The sequence below is a fragment of the Notolabrus celidotus genome, chromosome 14 (assembly GCF_009762535.1).
Source record: "Notolabrus celidotus isolate fNotCel1 chromosome 14, fNotCel1.pri, whole genome shotgun sequence".
In the NCBI taxonomy this organism is placed as follows: Eukaryota; Metazoa; Chordata; class Actinopteri; order Labriformes; family Labridae; genus Notolabrus; species Notolabrus celidotus.
The window spans coordinates 17788685-17808585 of record NC_048285.1 but is presented as its reverse complement, the minus strand read 5'-3'; the positions used below and the strand labels follow the sequence as shown (position 1 = coordinate 17808585).

Genomic DNA, 19901 nt, shown 5'->3' with positions numbered 1-19901 from the left:
TAGTAAGGTGTTGTAATAAAATGAAATGGAAATAACAGGGAGATAGAGAAAAAAATGACAACGTTGAGTCCACATTGTCACAGATATTGTGTTTCTGTGTCACTGTTGCTTGGAAGCAGACATACAGGCAGGTAGACAAGCAGGAGGCCGATTCGTTACAACTGTATCTATTATCGAGAGTGGGAGGGATAGGATCTTGTGTGGGCGAACATGTACATGAATTAATTTATTTGGGTTTAATCATTCATGTTTGTGTGTGTGTGTGTGTGTGTGTGTGTGTGTGTGTGTGTGTGTGTGTGTGTGCGTGTGTGTGTGTGACAGTTAGGAAGTGCTGGCAGCTCTTCGGGCACGGATGCATGACAATGACTACAGTGACAAGAGGGATCACGGGTGTGTGGAGGGGAAATGGAACATGAAGAACAAAACAAACAGGCAGAGGGGCGTGTGTGTGTGTGAGAGTGTGTGTGTGTGTGTGTGTGTGTATGTGTGTGTGTGTGTATGTATGTGTGTGTGTGTGTGTGTGTGTGTGTGTGTGTGTGTATGTGTGTCTGTGTGCATTTGCATGTGTGCTGTGGAGGAATGAACTGATGGCTTTGCAAAGAAGGATAACATGTCATCCAGCACTTGGTGTCAAAGTGCGTTTTTGACTGTTTTGTGTGAATGTGAGTGTGTGTGTGTGTGTGTGTGTGTGTGTGTGTGTGTGTGTGTGTGTGTGTGTGTGTGTGTGTGTGTGTGTGTGTGTGAAAAAGTGAGAAAGAAGGAGCCTGCAAGCTTTCATCAAGACTCAAAATGACATCACAAAGCAAGGCGCTGCTAGGCTCGATGCCGTGCTCACCTAACCTTCAAATGACATTAGGCATCCCGTCAACATATGATGAGTCACTGCCAACCTGATGTGATTTATTCAATCCTGCCGAGTAGCTCGGATCACGGGATACAAATCACTTAGATAGGAGCCATGGAGCGACAATTGGGAGTGTGTGTCGGCAAACGTGTGTGCTCCAATGTGAGCACTTAGGTTTGTTTTGATAGTATGTGTGCCTGAATCCATCAGACAAGCACACTAGTGTGCATGGCTCTTGTGTGAGTGATTTATTAAGCTTAAGTTAGGGGAGCTGCATGATGTCAGCTGCTCATGTTCCCATAAACAAACCAAAGTTTGCTTTACATGGAGGAGCCTTGACATCCCAGTGGAGCTGTTAATTCTTTTTGTATTTCAGTGAAGCATGATTTTGTTTTCATCTCTTTGGTCACTGTGACCCAAGGGCCAAAAGTTCTCCTCTATCTTAGGATAGAAGCCCAGGATATTCAAGGCTGGACTTAAGTGGACTTAGTGTGGAGAAAGGAAATAAACAGATGCTGAGCACTTTATCACAGAAACGGTGTGGGATACAATCTGAGTGATACATTTGTGCTCCTTTTCCTGCTAATCACCTTCAACCAATCAACCAGCATCCTGAAAAATCACAGAGCTGAATCAATGTAGCTTTTGTGAGGTTGAACTATCTGAACTGTACGGCTTTTAGAGACAAGAAAGACAACACAAATAATCAGCTTTCATCACAGGAAGCACTAACTGAAGATCGTTAGCTCTAATGATGGTCAATGATTACTAAGCTTTCGTAATGTGTTTGTTGCTGTGTCTGAGAGACAAAAACATTACGCTAGAATTAGGCAGAGCATTTAAATCATGATTAAATAGTACAAAAAGCATCACATAAATGCAGAGAAATCATTCTGCTAAGGTACAATTCTCCCTTCTCTAATTTCTCACACCAGATAAATACCGTCAACGCAAAACCGACTAAACAAAACAGATCCACAATGAAGATGTGAAGCAGTCAAAACCATAAGTGGGCATGACAAAAAAGCCTGACTCGAGCTGTGTGAGGACGATGATGAGCGTCTTGAGATGATTCAGGGGAAACAGATTAGGCAGGGGAGCAGTCTGGCAGATCGTTAGTCAGGGATGTCAGGACCAGAGATAAATGGAGTGTCAGCAGAGGACAGAAGAAAGGAATGCTGCGAGAAAAAAGGGAGAGACACAGTAGAGAAGAAACGCAACACAGCGAGGGGCGAGCAGGCAAATGAAAAGAGGATGGAATATATAAAAGGAACATAAGAAAAAAGCATACAAAAACGTGAGGTTTTGAGGTATATCATAGCTTTAAATACAGACTATGAATTACTGTGGAGTTGTTCAACACGTACAATTACATTTGCTGAAAGTTTTGTTTCATAAGTAAATCATGAGTATGTAATCTAATATTAATATGGGCATAATTAATCTTTCATGCCTCTCTTAAGAAACTTGCATATTCATCATCACTTGTTGTAATGCTGCATGATTGATTACTTGCAGTTGTAGCTTAGGTTTAGATGACATTTCTTAAATAGGTACACAATAAATCCTTGTAATGTGTTATTAATATTAGATTATGTTTGTTTCTTCTGAAACATTTACCTTTAGTGTGCCTAGAAGCTGTGTACAACTTTATGACAAGTTATGAAGCAAACTGGTATTTGGCATTTTCCTTCTCTTTCAAAATACTTTTAAATAGACAATTTAGAATTTTTTTTTAAAAGTGTTGTGTTTATTCTTTTCTTCCATGAGTGGCCCAAAAAGCGAGGCAATAAACTTGAAGAGAAGAACGATATGATTCCAACCTTGTTAACATCTGTTACTTGCAGCTGTTGATTGTGTGTGTCAGTTATCTCAGCTTCAAACTCCATTGAGCTAGTGAATTGGTAAAACAAAACATGTCTGGTGCACAAACAAAAACAAAGAGATGGCATGATAGAGATGCTAAAAGTAGAAGTTTCAGTCCAGGGGATAAGGCAGTGACTGCTTTGCCAATTCCTGGTTCTGCTATTCAAGCATTTTAAAGAAGTCCTTACGTAGTCAAAGAAAAAAGTGAATACCTGGGATTACACAGTGACCACTCTAGAACAAAACTGCATTGTTGTCCAGTGCTGAACTTATTGGTGAGGCCATAGTGGCTGCATAGCTGTCCAGTGCTGATCCCACTTAAACACTGGCCCTTTTCAGCCTTGTATGATGTTGAGGACATCCAGTGTTGTTGATCAAGGGTGATCTCTACACTGGCTCCCCGTAAAATCTAGAAGAGAATTTAAAATCCTTTATCTGACTTACAAAGCTCTTAAAGGTGAGGCACCATCGTATCTTAAAGAGCCCTTATAACCTGGCTGTCTTACTGATCTTCTGGTTGTGTAAGATGCCTGATTCTGATTGGTCCAAACCCCTTGACAACCCCTGACGATGGTTAATAACTTTGACTAACATGAGCAACACCAGAGGCAAACTTATTCAACGTATGTCAAATAAATCCACGAACGTTTAGCTTCTGCTTGTTGACATCATATTAGTAAACAATGAGGCTAAAACATTAGCTTCAGTTGGCATGCTAAATTGGCAGGCTACGGATGTTTACATATTGGATCCTGTCCAGCAATATTAGCAATGGCAGCAGGTGAGAGCCACTTTACGTTACTGGTCTCTACAAAGAAACTTCAACCATGAGCGGTTGTGATGATAGCAGCAGGGTTCAAAGTTGTGAAATTTGCCTCGTTTATTTCTAAAAACTTGTGAACCTCAGAGCTCAGAGAAGAAGGAGAGCTGGATGAGGACAGTTTCATGTTAAATCGATGCAACAGGCAGATAAGAATCCATCTTCTTTGGAATCGTCTACCAGTCAGGGTCCGAGAGGCAGACACCCTCTCTACTTTGAAGTTTAGGCTTAAAACTTTCCTTTTTGATAAAGCTTACAGTTAGAGCTGGCTCAGGCTTTGGCCAGTTCTTAATTATTCTGCTATAGGCATATACTGCTAGGGGAACTGGCACTCTGGGAACCTATCTCACCAGATCATTGTGAAGTGAAAGGGGTCATAGAGCAAGACTGTTGTTGTCTTTCCCGTGTAGAGGATTGTGTTGATCATGTCAGTAGTATGATGCTAACTTTTTGGCCAAGCCTTACCCATGAAAAAGGCATTGGCAGGTGCGACTGAATCCCCAGGTAGAGGAGATTTTTGCATGAGTGACCCCTCATGCTTTCTTGCAATACAGTAATGCCTATAACACTTCATGCTACTCTGTAAATAAGTGTTGTTGAGTTTATCAAGGTACAAGGTTTATTAGGATAACACTGTAGTTTCATAAAGTCTGCAGACTGAGGCAGTGTTAGATCAGATGCCAAAACTTAAAGGTGACATATCATGCAAAATTGACTTTTTAATGGTTCTTTACCTGAAATATGTGTCCCTGGCATGTCTACAAACCCCCCGAGAATGAAAAAAATCCATTCTGTCCCTGTTTTGATTTCTCCACCTTTCTGTAAATGTGTGTGAAACGAGCCGTTTCAGACTTCCGTGTTTTTGTTACGTAACAACAATATCCGGTCTGTCACGGAGTCAGAGCTCAGAGCTTGTTCAGCCCATAGACTGTATAAAATAATACTGAATCCCTCCTCCGTTTTTCGTAACCTGCACAAATGTGTGCTAACAAGGAGCTTAGGAGGGAGGCATGCTAGTTGTAGGCTGTCTTAATAAACACAAAGGTTGGTTTTACTCCCCACGTCTGCAGATTTGAAGATCTAGTGGATGATTTTTATTTATCATGGATAAGTGCTAGCGCTAGTTAGCATAGCTACATAGCGACATGTCGTAGCTGTAGCTGTGTAGCAAGACACACATCTACATACTGACAAATAAAACAACAAGAAACACAGAATCTGTGACCAATCCTTCAGAAAAGGTCCCGCTGCCTTTCTGGTAGAGGTCGGTTTTACTCCCCACGTCTGCAGATTTGAAGATCTAGTGGATGATTTTTATTTATCATGGATAAGTGCTAGCGCTAGTTAGCATAGCCACATAGCTACATTCTCGTAGCTGTGTACCAAGACACACGTCGACATACTGATAAATAAAACAACAAGAAACACTAAATCTGTGACCAATCCTTCAGAAAGGTCCTGCTGCAGGCGCCTCTCCGTCAGGATCAGATTCTGGATCAGATTCAGAGGGTTGAAGTAATGTGATCTCTGAGCAGCCGTGTATATTCAGCCAACATGTAAACATTAGATCAACGTGCTGGAGAGCCGAGGCACATCCACTTCCTGAGGGGGCGTGGTCAGAGGGAAAACAGAGTGTTCTGATGAGGACTGAAGAAGAGGGGTTTTCAGGCAGACCAAAATCTGATTTCAAAGTGTTTTTTTTGAGCATAAACTTTAAAGACATGTTTTGGGGACCTCTTAGACCAATATATATTGATGAAAAAAGCGTGATATGTCACCTTTAAATTTGTGTAAGTTACTGTGATGTACTGTATTTGGGCAAAGTTAAGGGTGGGGGCGAGTTATGGCTAATTCTTTATACTGATACTCTGCTGAAATGCAGAGCTGTGCAAATACAGCCTCCATACCCATATTAATTAATTCAATGGTGGGTTTAAGTAGCAATGACAGTTTTTGCAGGGTGGGTCAATCTATTCCTTTTCCTCAGCGTCACATATGGTGAAAAGCTGTCATTTCAGATGCATTTTTGGAGGTCAGATGCCCTCACTCTCCTTCGGTCCAAACTGTCTCAGCTGTGTTACATTCATCAGGTTTCGTCTAATCATGTATCTTTTCTGAGTTTTCAATGGTCATAATGTTTGTTTTTTTACTCAATGGATTTTTAAGGAGACTTACTACACCAGAAGTGACTGGTTACAACAATGTATTGTTTCATATTCAAGAGGGTTGAAGAGCAACGTCTATTGTGCTAACTTTGTCCACCCACCCGGGGGTGGAGGGGTCAGCTTCTACTGGGTGTCTCCAACTGTGTGTTAGGAGTTTGTTCTTTAGCACAGTTACACGTGCAAAGGCTTTCATCAGTGGGCCATGGGCTTAATCACCATAGTGTTAACTCATGCAGCAATACAGCCTAAAGCATCAACCACAGTTTCTACTTTTCACTAAATTAATACAACCCCTGCAGTTAACTCACTCGTTCTTTCACATTATAATCACAGTATAAATCTAGTTAAACTTTAGTCTCTTCACAGCTATTAAACTGAATTAGATGCTTTTTTGATCAGACATCATGAATGCTCCCATTCAAGCTAAATAAATTGAGATGGTCTAACCAAACAGACATATTCAAATGAGTACAAAGAGCTGGTGTATCTTAATAACCACAGGCATTAAAACATATATATATAAAATATCTGCAAGGTAAGTACATGCAGGTTCTTATGAATTCTATGTCTATGCGAGTTAATGAGAGGCTGTGCTAGGCATGTATATGTACATTCCTGTTTAAAATATAGAATACAGAATTCACTTTGTGTAATCTAACAAGAAACAGCAAAACCTGAACTGTTACGCTCAAAATAAGTCTCTAAAAATACAGCAACGGCAAGCAGAGAGAAGAGAAAAGACCCATGTGTCTAAGCCATATGTGTCAAACTCAAGGCCCGCGGGCCAAATCCGGCCCGCGAGATAATATCAAATTATTTATAGAGCTGGCTCGACGGTATTTTGCACGCACCACTAAAACTACAAGTCCCACAATGCACTGCATGTCAATCGAGGGCCCGCACGCGAGAGCCGTTACCCGACTCCGCTCATCATCAGCCTTATGAAGCTAGTCACCTGCAGTCAACTTTCAGCTTTCCCTGTCCCCCAAAAACGGCTAAATGAAAGGTGGACTTTGAAAACAGGGGGGTTCAAGACAGGTGGGAGGCAGAGTATATGCATGTGCGCAACAGAGGAACTTTTGGGATTAAAATCAATGCATGGCACAACTACGGGGAAAGATCTCTTTGAAGAGGTATCCAGATGTGTAAATGAAATGAGGCTGCCTTTGGATAAGCGTGTGGGACTGACGACGGATGAGCGCCCGCGAAGTGCAGGCAAAAGAGTGGATTAGTGGGCAGGATCCGGGAGAAGATGCGGGAGGAAAACAGCGCAGGTGAGCTGACAGTTTATCACTGCATCATACATCAGGAATCGCTGTGTGGCAAAGCCTTGAAAATGGACCATGTGATGAGCACCGTAACATGAGCAGTTAACTTCATAAGAGCCAAAGGTTTAAATCAGCGCCAGTTCCAGTCTTTTCTGGAGGAGTTGGGTTCAGAATATGGTGACTTGCCCCAGGTGTTTCGAGTTGCGTGAGGAGATCTGTCAGTTCATGGAGAGCAAAGGGAAAGACACAACAGAGCTCCGTGATACAAAGTTGCTGTGTGAAGTGGCGTTTCTGTGTGACATCACGAGCCATCTCAATGCGCTCAACCTGCAGCTTCAGGGGCGGGGCCGTGTGATCACAGACGCTGCAGTGAGGGCTTTTAAAACCACACCCCCCCTGTGGGACACGCAGATGCTGCAAGAAAACTTGAGCCATTCTCCGTGCTGCCAAACTACCTGTGTGAACAACTGTTCTCTTTGATTAGGTTAAACAAAACATCTCACAGGAGTCGTCTTACTGATGAACACCTTCACTCAATCCTGAGGATTTCCTCAACTCAGAGCCTGACCCCAAACATTGATAAACTTGCATCCAAGATGAGATGCTGAGTATCTTAGACTAGTGTGCATCACAAAGCAGCAGACTGAGCTTTAATGTCTCCTTTTTGCACTTTTTCTTGCTTCCACAGGGCATTTTTGGTTTTCTTTGCAGAACTTTTTTTGCTAATGTTGTTGGCCTGTGGAAAAATATTTTCAAAAGAAATTAGTAAAGCTCATTCATTAGATAAGCTGCAGATTGAGCAATAAGAAATGAATGCAACATATTTTTCATTTTTTAAATGTTTATCGGCAATAACTTAAGCTTTGCTAGTTCAATGTTAAATATGTGCAATAAGTTCATTTCAATAAGTTTTGCAAGAAACATTAAACCAGTCCGGCCCCTGACCGATTTTTTTATTTTGGCTCTCTGTGTATTTGAGTTTGACACCCCTGGTCTAAGCTATATGAGCTCTGTCGTACTCTCTTTTATGACATTATTTTAAACTTGTGTTTAGTATCATAAAACACACTGCCTGCTGTCATTTGAAAGTACAATTAGTTAAAACACTGAACTGTTCAAAAGAATAAATAACTTTTATAAATCAAGCTATTACTGTCTTTGAAAAAGACTCAAAAACACCTACATTCCCCACAGGCATGAAAAATGGCTCCTTTACAGAAACACTTTGAAGCTTAATTAAGTCAAACTGATGTCAAAGCACGAACAATAATCCTACAGCGAACCCTGAGAACGGGCTCATTTAGACACCACATTAACAAAGCACAAATGGAGATAACAACAAGCTACAGCTGTTTTTCTTCAGTGTAAGCTTAATTTTTTAGTTTTGTTAAAATCAAAAGGAGAATGTACAACAAGCCCTGACAGAGGTCTGTTAGTCTGTTGGATTATACTGTCCGTATGGGGTCCACAGCATTGGTAAACTCTATGCATTTAAAGAATTAGCCTTATTTGCTAATTAGAAAAAAATAGACAAAGAAGTGAGACGAGGTCAATGCAGAACAGGAATCAATGTAGCTGCTGATTAAAGTTTCAGCTCTCTTTTGAATTAACGAACACACCAACATCACATTTTCTGTGTCGGATTGGGATTATTGGACCTGATCATTCAGCTTCTATGACCATAAAAATAGTCTCTTATTCCCAGCAGTGGTCTGCTCTAAATCTAACAGACTATAGGATGCTGTAATTGCCCAATTAGAATCAACTATCCAAAAGAGCCTTACAAGATAAGCACATGCAGTTAGCTAGTCATTTCTCATGATCTGTATTCCTCTGAAAATTGCCAAAATAATTAACAATCTAATTAATTAATCAATCTTTGAAAAATAGTGCAAATTTCTTTTTGCCCACAGCGGATCTCCTATAAAGTGTAATTCTCATGTCCATTAAAACACTGTTAGTGTGTACTGTGTACTGTTAGTGTGTCAGGTCACAGGTTGCATAATGATAACCTTTTCCAGGTAGAGAGGTGAGAGAGTAAATGATAAGCCTAACCTTTAAATACACTTCAGAAATGTTATTTGCTAACCATGATAAGGAAATATCTGGACTGGAACACCTGCTACCAGTAAGAGTGCAGGTCCCCCCCCCCCCCCACACACACACACACACAAACTTGTGCAGTTAAATAAACGGATTAAGACGGTATGGTCTTTATTTATTCTATTATCCATCTCCCTGTGTTTAAATGTAGCTCTAGCGAAAGTTCAGACAGGAAAACTATAAAAGCAATCACAGCAGTTGTTTAACTCTCCTCTCCCTCATTCAATAGCTCACCCGCTTCCAGCTGCATGCTCCGGAGCTGTTATTGGCTAATCAGCAGCGGCGTCATCCAATAGCTCAGTGGCACGCCCTTATCTTCAGCCTATCAACTCTCTGCTGTCTTTTTAAATGCGTCTCTCTCTCCTGCTGGTTCCTTCTTGCATTGATGGTGCGCACCCCTCCACCTCCCCATCTCCACCTGGTCTCTGCAAGTCTTCAATTCCTAGGATCATCAACCCCACCACCAGTGTCTGAACTCTAGGGGGATTTCTTCAGCTGCCAAATTCACACATCCTACACTCACATTATCCCCATAGTCCTTACGCCAAAGATTTCTGTCAAGTTTCATCATTCATTCAGTTTTAATAAATAACCTTTTAATATTCAAATTGTGTCTCTCCTGATTGAAATGACTCAAACTTCATTTAATCATTAAAGAACATTATTGTTTTGCATTTTAATGAAAAATTGTCATATATCCCAAACTGAAACAAAACCCGACACGTCCTACTTACAAATAAAAGTTGTGCTCCTGCGCTATAGAAACATCTTTTGTAAAAATTTAGAAAAATAAACAAAGGCCCTCGCTAGGATGAAACATCCTGAAGAGGGCACAATGTACTAAGGGGGCGGGGCTTATCCAACCGGCGTTTGTATATAGCGTCAGGGAATGTGTGTATAGGTGTGTAGATGGAATTACGAATATGAAATATTGGACATTGTGTTTTACTTTATAGTAGGACTGCCTTTCAGTTTTTGTTTTTTTTTGTTTTTTTAGGGGGGGTTCTATTTTTTTATTTTTCAATATGTATATTATTTATATTTTCTATTTTTCATCTGTCTTTTGTTTTCTTCCAGAGAGGGTTCTTTGGACAAGAAAATGGCTTTATTGTCTATTGACAGTACACCTTTCAATATGTATGTAATATTTATATTGTTTGCCTTTCATGTGATGAAGTCAATAAAAACTTCAATAACAAAAAAATATGCAAAGGACCTTTTGCCTCAACTGTTATGCTAAGGTATATACTGTATACGATGACTGCAGCTAATAAGCAAAAGTAATGAGGCTATCAAAATAAACCGACCAACAAACAAACAGTAATATTAACTGACACACACTGTATCACTCACTTGAATAAGAAGATGATATATTCTTCTTTATAAGTGTTACAGTCTGGTACCGCTTTAGACCACTGCTTCTCTTGTCCAGCTGATAGACCAGCTGCATGGGATGTTTTTGTGCCTGAGTTGTATGCAGAGGAAGACATACTGTATGTGTTGCGTCTTAATAAACAAAGTGGCCTTTTTGTCTTTCTGATTGTGCTATTTCTTTTCCTGCAGGTTCTTGGGTGAAGCTCTTAGTCTTTGTCGGTTATCCACCCTTAGCCTGCTCAATTGTGACTTCCTCCGTCTCCTGGGCAGCTTGGAGTTGTACATAAAGAGATTTTCCTCTTGTAGGTTAGCTGCGCCTGAAACTCATCAGGGCTTTGGCCTGGCTGAGAAGGAGTATTTGCCTAAGCACAACTGATATTGTGCACTGCAGTTTCTTAGTCAGTGGTTTACATAATCAACCAGCTCTTTCAATCCATCCTCAGACTTGCCAAGGGTGTAGAGGTCAACAATGTTTACCTCTTCTAGGCAGAGGTTGATAAGACCAGCGATCACATCCGGCAAAGATGCAGCTGAAGCTCCTTGCCTGCATGGGGTGTAGATGTACATTTGACTTCTCTGTAAAGCAGAACTCCTGTTGCTCTTAATTAATTGCTTAAGGAAGTGCTTAGCTGCAAATGAACAGGTGATGGGCAAACACAGTCTGAGTGTTCATGCTGAGTATTTCATCTTATACTAGGAAATTCGATGAGGAATCACAACTCAAGAACCTTGCAAGGATAACGGGTAGTCCTCACACCTCAGCAGAGTAACAGCTGGCATTCATGTGTGCTGAAGTAGTATCAGGATCAGGGTGCTAACTCTAATTAACTAACACTTCTGACAGCTTCTCTGTGTTAGTAATCTCTCAACTAGAAAACCGGCCAAATAGTTGTCATCACCAACGCACACTCAACCATAACTGAATGGTTTCTTGGCCAAAAAGAAGAAACCGTTTTTTAAATTCTATTTTCCTTCAAATCAATATTTCTGTATTAGTACGCAGAACGCTGCAACAAAACTGGAACTTGTTGGCCATAAATAGGGCAACAAAATGTGCTGGGCTGGTTGAAGCAATATGGTTATCAGTAAAAATATTAAAGCGTCTGGGAACAGGACTTGGAATATTAAAAATTCATACAGAATATCAAAATATGTGTAATCAAGCATCAACAAAAAACACGTGATAATAAACATCCATGAAACACTGTTCAAACCCGCTTTTTTTCCAGTTCAGACCATTTCTCAGGATTGTGTTGGTGTGGCAGCTAACTTTTTGATTAACACGTCAATCAAACTAAACCATGGCAACAGTCACAGCACAACATGGAGCAGCACAAAGACAAAGCCTGCATGTCTGAGCCGTCTGACTCAGAATCTAAAGACATAAAAAGGCCAGAATCTGAAAATTATTCATTTCAAGTGGTCTCTGAGTGCTGAGTTACAAACTACACTTTTATGACTATGTACAGTGATGGCCAAAAGTTTTGAGAATGACAAAACTTTTAATTTTCACAAAGTCCCTCTTTGCCTTGAAAATGAACTTTATCACCAAAAACACATTTCCACTGTAATTTCAGCCCTGCCACAAAAGGACCAGCTAACATAATTCCAATGACACACAGGTGTCACACACATTAACACAGGTGTGGGTGTTGATGAGGATAAGGCTGGTGATCAATCTGTCATGATTGAGTGACTGGACACTTTAAAAGGAAGATGGTGCATGACACCATGAATAAAGCCATGAATAAAGAATGGTACCAGAACGTCCTCCGAGAGCAACTTCTCCCAACCATCCAAGGGCAGTTTGGTGATGAAGAATGCCTTTTCCAGCATGATGGAGCACCTTGCCATAAAGCAAAAGTCATAACAAAATGGCTCGGGGAACAAAACATTAAGATTTTGGGCCCTTGGCCAGGAAACTCCCCAGATCTTAATCCCATTGAGAACTTGTGGTCAATCCTCAAGAGGCGGGTGGACAATCAAAAACCCACAAATTCTGACAAACTCCAAGCATTGATTATGCAAGAATGGACTGCCATCAGTCAGGATTCGATCCAGAAGTTGATTGACAGCATGCCAGGTAGAATTGCAGAGGTCTTGAAAAAGAAGGGTCAACACTGCAAATATTGACTTATTGCATGAATTCTGTGTAATTCTCAATAAAAGCTTTTGATACTTATGAAATGCTTCTAATTGTATTTCATTATACCATAGAAACATCTGACAAAAACACCTAAAAACCCTGAAGCAGCAGACTTTGTGAAAATGTAATATTTGTGTCATTCTCAAAACTTTTGGCCATGACTGTAGTCTCTTCGATCGGTACATCAGGAACATGTAATGCCCGGAGCAGTGGGGTCCAGATGTAGCTGTTTGGTTAAACTCTGAGCTGTTTGGCTATAGTTGGTGAAGCGGTCCTGGGGAAATGAGTGGAAACTAACAGTGGCCCGCTGTTTCTCCAAATCCACTCCAGTTGGATAATAGAAGAATGACAACAAGCTGTCATCTTCAGTGCAGCCAGGGACAGCACACACAAGCACAGCGTTGCAAAGAGCAGGGAGACAGCTATACAGACAGATTACAGGCAGTACGTGATTAGCAAACAAGCTAACAGCAAACTAAGGTGACACAGAGAGAGAGAGTTCACTCAGACGTCAGGAGACAGACCGAGCAGGAGTAGAATAGTTTTGTTGAACATGTGTTGGCATGACTTAACTGTTTTCTTTATGATTGGTTAGATATTTATTTCTTCATAAATATCAAAGTTAACCCCGCTCACTTTAACCGAGCATCAGAACGTTATCAAAAACTAGACTGACAATATTTCAAAAATTGAGTAAAGTTCAGTTTTAACATAATATATATATATAATAGTATGTATATATGACTATAAATATCATAGTTAGAAAGTTTGGGTTGATTTGGGTTACCAGAGGCTTCAAGTCTTTTTATATGCACACACAACTTATGCCTCTCAAAATCATATCCTATCCTTTCTCAGCGCAAATAGAAAATAACATTAAACCCAAAACCTTCAATATTTCATTACCATTTTTACAGGTGCATATGCACAATGAGTTTGGAAAATGGAAAAAAAAATACAATAAACTATGAGGCAACAATACAGTCGAACTTCCTCTCTTTGCAGAAGAGCCGTTTGAAAACACAGGAAATAGGATGAATCACTTATTACGACAACAAAGAAGATAGCAGTGGGTCTGTTCTTCCATTCACAGCTTCTGCATTATATCCCAGGACGCCTGGGGCACACTGCTGACCATTTTAATGATGTTAGCTGAAGCTATTAATGATGTTTTCACTGAGCAATGGCTGGATTTTCAAAAATGGTCATGGTAGTGGAATGGAGGATTAAGAGGTCGTCTTCTAGTATCTCCGATGAATCTCTGCAAGAGAGTGACAAAGGAGCTTATTTAGGAGTAGACGTAAAATAAAGCAAAAACAAGCAGGTAAAAGAAAGGGAAAGGAGAAATGCAAAGGGAGAGGTGACTATGTCGAGGGCTGCGGATGAAAACATGAAGATGGCAGCAGCCCACTCTTAATGAGTCATAAATCAGCTTGATATGAATCATCTTTACAGCACTATTAGAGCTAGTGTTGAGAACCTCATTAATTTCCATTAGGGAGCAGCTATCTGGTCAGTTTACCCCAGCATCATGTTTTCCTAGAGCCACTTTATTCAAGATCTTAAAATAACTCTCACAGATCCTTTAGCGTTAACTTACAAACACACTGACTCTCTTTAATTCAGGGTCAGTCCTTTTCATTTCCAGCAAAGTCATCTGATGGGCACTGACTCATGCCCCAAAAAACCCTTCTTACCCAACTTTCTTGTCCCCAGTACTGATCTAATGTGGGTACTGAGGGTCATATAGACTCACAACAAAGCCATCTATTTTTTCTAAAGAAATACTACTAATTCCACATTTAAAGAACAGAACAGAATGATTCGGTCAAAGCAAATGGTTGTCTAAAATGAGTCTGGTTCTGCTCGAGGTATCTGCCTGTTAAAAGGAAGTTTTACCTTGCTGCTAGCTAAATACTGCAAGGTGCAATGCTCATGGTGGATTAAGATGAGATAAGATTGAGTCCTGTCAGTAAGAGGGGCCTGGAACATATCTTGTCCTGATGTTGGGTCTTTGTTAATAATTTAACATAGAGTATGGTCTAGACCTGCTATGTTAGTAAAAGTGTCTTGAGATAACGTTTATTGTGATTTGGCGCTATACAAATAAAGATTGATTGATTGATTCTGTTACTTGTTGTTCTGCTACTGCAAGGACTTTGCAGTACTTACCTTCAGCTGTGTCCCTAAGAGCTTTTTCTAGTTGCATTTCAAGACATATTCACTGTAAATGATATGCAACAACCAAAATGACACATCATTTACAAAGTTTCGTTAAAACTCTTTTGGACATGGGGATAAAATGGTGATTAAACATTTCGTGCATTAAATCAGAGGTTTGAGATTTGAAAAAAATGATGAAATACTTTTGCCAAATGCTAATTGTAATTGCAAAGGTTCACAATAAGCAGCTGCAAGAAACTGATCTCAAGCACAGACACCTTGTAATGTTCAGATTTATTAAAGTTTAGTTTTCAAACTAGGATGAATATTATACAACACTTGTGACTAAATACAGCCCCAATTCCCCTAAAATTGGGATGCTTTGTACAATTGTTGCAGAGGTAAACTGCCTTTGGTCTGGCAAGCTGACATTCTTTCTGGAAATCCTGGCTGCCCACCAGGAATAACCACCCAGTTTTATCATCACACAGTTAAAAAGTCAGCATCCTTGATAGTATTGGCATGCATAAGTGCACAGGGCATGAGTACTTCACACATCTGGGAAGGCACCACTAATGTTGAACAACATATACAGGCTTTGGAGAAATTTATGGTGCCATCCAGACAATGCCTTTTTCAGGGAAGACTTCGCATATTTCAGAAAGACAATGCCAAACCACATTCTGCACGTATTGTAACAGCACCACTCTGCTGCAGAAGAGTCTGGCTGCTAAAATGGCCTGCCTGTAGTCCCAGCTTGTCACCCACTAAAAACATTTGTCACATCATGGCACAAACAATACGACTTAGGAGACCTCGAACTGTTGAACAGCTGAATCTTAAATCGGGGAAGAATGGGACAACATTTCACTTTCAAAACTCCAGAAACTGGTCTCCTCGGTTCCCAAACGTTTACAGAGTGTTGCTAAGAGAAGAGGTGATGCAACACAATGGCAAACATGCTCCTGTTTCAACTCTTTTGAAACAAGTTGCTGGCATCACATTTAAAATGAGCATATACTGTATTCTTCATGAAACAATATGATTTTTCAGTTTCAACATTTGACATGTTGTCTTTTCTATTTTCAATTGAATATTTTCTATATTTGCAAACTATCAAATTCTAGTTTAAACAATGCTTTACATGGAATCTCAACTTATTTGGAACCAATTACTTTAAAAGAAATCAACCGTGAGAAAGAAAGAAAGAAAGAAAGAAAGAAAGAAAGAAAGAAAGAAAGAAAGAAAGAAAGAAATTGTAAATGGAAGAAGTGTAGAGCTCCATCTCAGCTCATTCACTGACAGAGACGTTTGTCGACCCTGAGGACGATGACTTCATTTCTCATTCAGTGGGAGCTTGGCAGGCTTTTCACAGTCATAAGAAACACTAAAGCAGCAGCAGCGACAACAACAATAGTACAAGGAGCATTTATAATAGTAATAACTATTTTTTTGTTTTGTCCAGGAGTGCTCTTGAGCCAACAAGGGCTAACAAGCAACGTCTGGAGTGACAGCAGCCATTACACCCAGCAAGTCTGGACTTGCATGCAGCGAGAGAGAAAACGGATGATGTAATGACTGAGTTATAGTACAATTACTCTGTATGCTTCACTTATCCTTACAATCATAATCAGCTTACCAATTGAAAATTCCCATTTCAATCACACTAGGGAAACACAGTGTCAGAGTACTGATGTGGTCCTGCTGGTATAAAATCAGTACAGCTTCTAAACCCCCATACCATGCCCTGTTTGCTTACCAGAGAGGTGAAGATGTAAGTGTAGTAGACTGACAGCATTCCTAGCTCTGATGCCTGGAGAAAGAAACACAAGAGGGGCAGGAGGGGAGAGATAAAGAGAAACGTAAGAGAGAGAGAAGGTGTAAAGTGCACAGAACAGAAAAATTCGAGGATTGGCATTTGAAAAAAAGATGTTAAGATGCAGGTCGAGGAGGGAGAGGGAGAGTACAACACAGAGCAGAGACAGTTAAGAATAAAGGGTTTCTGGAGGGAAGTTGAGAGGTCAGTGATTCGGTGTAACTCAAGCTCCACTCTGCAGCAGACGGATCAAATCAACATCTTGATAAGACGAGACACATTCTTATCTGACGATGGCTCTCAATGGAACAATTCATTTCAGAGGTGTATTAGTATGCTGCCCAACACTTCGTCTTACAATGTGATTAAATCAAAGTCACAGTAAGGAGCAGTTGTGAAGGACAGGGTGAACTTTTTATGGTTTCATTGCATTAAAGCTCTTGGGGGGGGAGAAACTCATCGGCTTCTCACTAATCACACCACAACATTTTGATTTGAATCAATAATTATCAGAGATAAACTATATATCAAAATAAACTGTTTGGGGTATATTGTTTTGTTTTCCAAGACATGCACTGAACCCTGAGTAAAGCTCCACCTGGGCATGAAACAAACCTCATGCCCCTTATGAGACATCACTCTAAAAGCATCTTTTCCACACCTGTCTGAACTAACATTTACATTTTTCAGTAATGATTATCTTCTACACTGAGATTCTGCTTCATCAGAAAGAGTTCAATAACATACATTAAGCTGTGTTTTCTAAAGAAAGTGTAACATGTGTGGGTGTTTGGGAGACATTAGAGATGTACTGTATGTCACTCCCTTCTATAGGAGTATAAATGATACCAAATAAAGTTAGAAGCAGAAAGACCACAACTAGTGGTCGCAAAAAACTTAAAAAAGAACATTCATTATCCAACCGTGAATTACCTTTTAAGATGTAATTAAAAAACTCTCCTTTGCATTATATATATATGTATTATAACTTCAGGGAAGTTAACATCTGGCCTGATGTTATACACAATAAAGAAAGCTAGCTGTTGTGATGTGTGTATGTAGTGTTTCCAAACACTGCACCTTTTTCCTTTAGATCTTTGTGACCTGTGCCTTCAACACTGTACCAAACAGATACTGACATTGTAACCTAAAGTGCCTTTGTGTGCTGCCCACATCCCATTCAGACACGAACAAAACAAACAGCTGATGAAAAACATCCTCATGTTCTCCCTTCACTGCTTTTAAAACCAGCCTTTCTTCCCTGTCTGATTCCTTGTTGCCCATGTTGTTCTATAGCAGCATTTGGTCTGAGCGCACATGATCTTGATGGTCCCCATACACTGGACTCACAGTCTGTCCCACTCTGGTCTTGTACCACAGCATACAACAATAGAGGCCTGACTGAATGAGATTACATTCAGAGTGCTAACACAGCTGACCTAAACCCCTCTGAATGCTAAAACCTCAGAGAGGGAGACCTTTGTCTGATGAGGGTTTGATGTAAGATGTAAACAGACAAATATGTCTTCCATTACAAAAGATGATTCTGTCCCAGCAGACAAGATGGGCACTGTTATAATCTGAGACTGGAAAAACGTTTGGCAACTGGACACTCCACATGCAGGACTGTCTCTTGACAGACTGACAAAAGGCTGAGAGTGAGAGGGATGGCTATACAAGACCACATGGGGAGGTGAGGTGTGAAAACAAAACTGAAATTGTCTCCCCTGCATTTTTGTCAGAAACAGTGAGGAAGAAAGAGAGACAAACAGGGGGAGAAGTAGCGTCATGCAAAAAAAAAAAAAGAAAGAAAGAGAGACACCCGGCTGTGGACTCCTGCTGCTCTGGGGCCCAGGGTTGCCACAGTTACCATGGTGACTGGATGACCACTGACGGCAGCATGAACACTTGATTGAGGCGAGAGATTGAGACTGTAGACTTCTGAGGGAGAGAATGTAAAGGGGGAAATGAGGGGGAAGAGATGGAAAGCGAGAGAAGAATCTCCCACTTTTTTCCCGTCATTGCCACTTCCACTCTCACCATCCATCCATCGTTTTCTAGAAATAATGAGGTGTGTATTAATTACTAAGAAGCCATATGCTGCTGCAAAACACCCTCGCTTCCACAGCTCTCACAATCACCTTCATGGATACCATGGAGGTATAAACATACGTCTCCAATCAGAAGAAGCCACTGTATTCTGTTGGAGTTGAAGTGTTCAAGGTCTCAGAAAAGATGATGATCATTAGCATGTTCCATTAATAGAAAAACATATCAAGGTCATACTAATGCTCCTGATAGAAATACAGCTCACTAAGTGTGACAGAAAGTTGCTTTTCTCACATGGTAAACTTCAAAGTTCTTCATATATATGTTTAATAAAAATGATTGTTTTAAGACAAGGAAGCAACAGATGGATAAATGATGCGAAGGACGTGAAAGAATCAGTCCACTTAATCTGCTTCACAGGCTTAAAGAGGAGTTTATTTCAACCCATTACATGCACAGTATAAGAGAGTAAAGACAAAAGAGGTCCTTCATTTTATAAATCTGTTTTTTTCACTTACACTGATCCACTTAACTGTGCAGAATTCTCATTTATGTAAGATGAATCATTGGCAAAGAACTTGATTTAACGCTCTCACCCATTTAATTTGACATTTGTTAAACAAGGTTGACTCAATTCATTCGCCTTTTTATTTTTGGACTATGTTTATGACTCCGGGCTCTGAAGCCCTGTCTGCCAAGAGAGCATAAATACATGTAATCTGTCTTTGGATTCAACAGGGCAAATGTATCATGGCTGGGAAAAAGATATTTCCTTTTTATTTGTGCTGCACAGTAATCTTGATGCCACATTGGATATATGACCTCTATATTTACAGGTTTAAACAGAAAACGTAATCACTTCTACGTCTATTATCAGAATCTTTTGCCTCATAGACATCTACTTCAAGCCTTGAACACTTTTTGCCACAATATTCTCCTTTGTGAAATTCATTAGAATTATATAACTTTGGATCTTGGGATTTTGTTCTTCCAAAAAAAAGTTTGACCTTGAACAAAGTTGAGCTCTTGATGTATAAATGACCAAAGAAGCACTTGAACCATACTAACCCGTTCCAGAATAATATGTGACATCGTGGCATTGGCATCGACTATGATGGTGGCAGTCTTGTCATCTCGGATTTCCTTCAGGAGCGGGGTTGGGTCCTGACTGTCATCAAGCATGCGCACTGACAGAGTCTCCTTTGAGATGAGGAACTGCCTGAGGAGCTGCTCCAGGTTCAATAAGCCTGCCGGTAAGAAACACACATATGCACGCACACACATTAG

At 40.3% G+C, this 19901-nt stretch overlaps 1 protein-coding gene across 1 annotated transcript in view; it reads right to left on the bottom strand.

Annotated features, from left to right (window-relative positions):
* The window catches only part of grik4 (glutamate receptor, ionotropic, kainate 4), a 269756-nt gene that overhangs the window by 71247 nt on the left and 178608 nt on the right, over window positions 1-19901 (bottom strand). Inside the window, 2 exon segments of the mRNA XM_034701916.1 lie at window positions 16509-16562; window positions 19683-19861. Of these exon segments, the coding sequence (XP_034557807.1) occupies window positions 16509-16562; window positions 19683-19861 (233 nt within the window).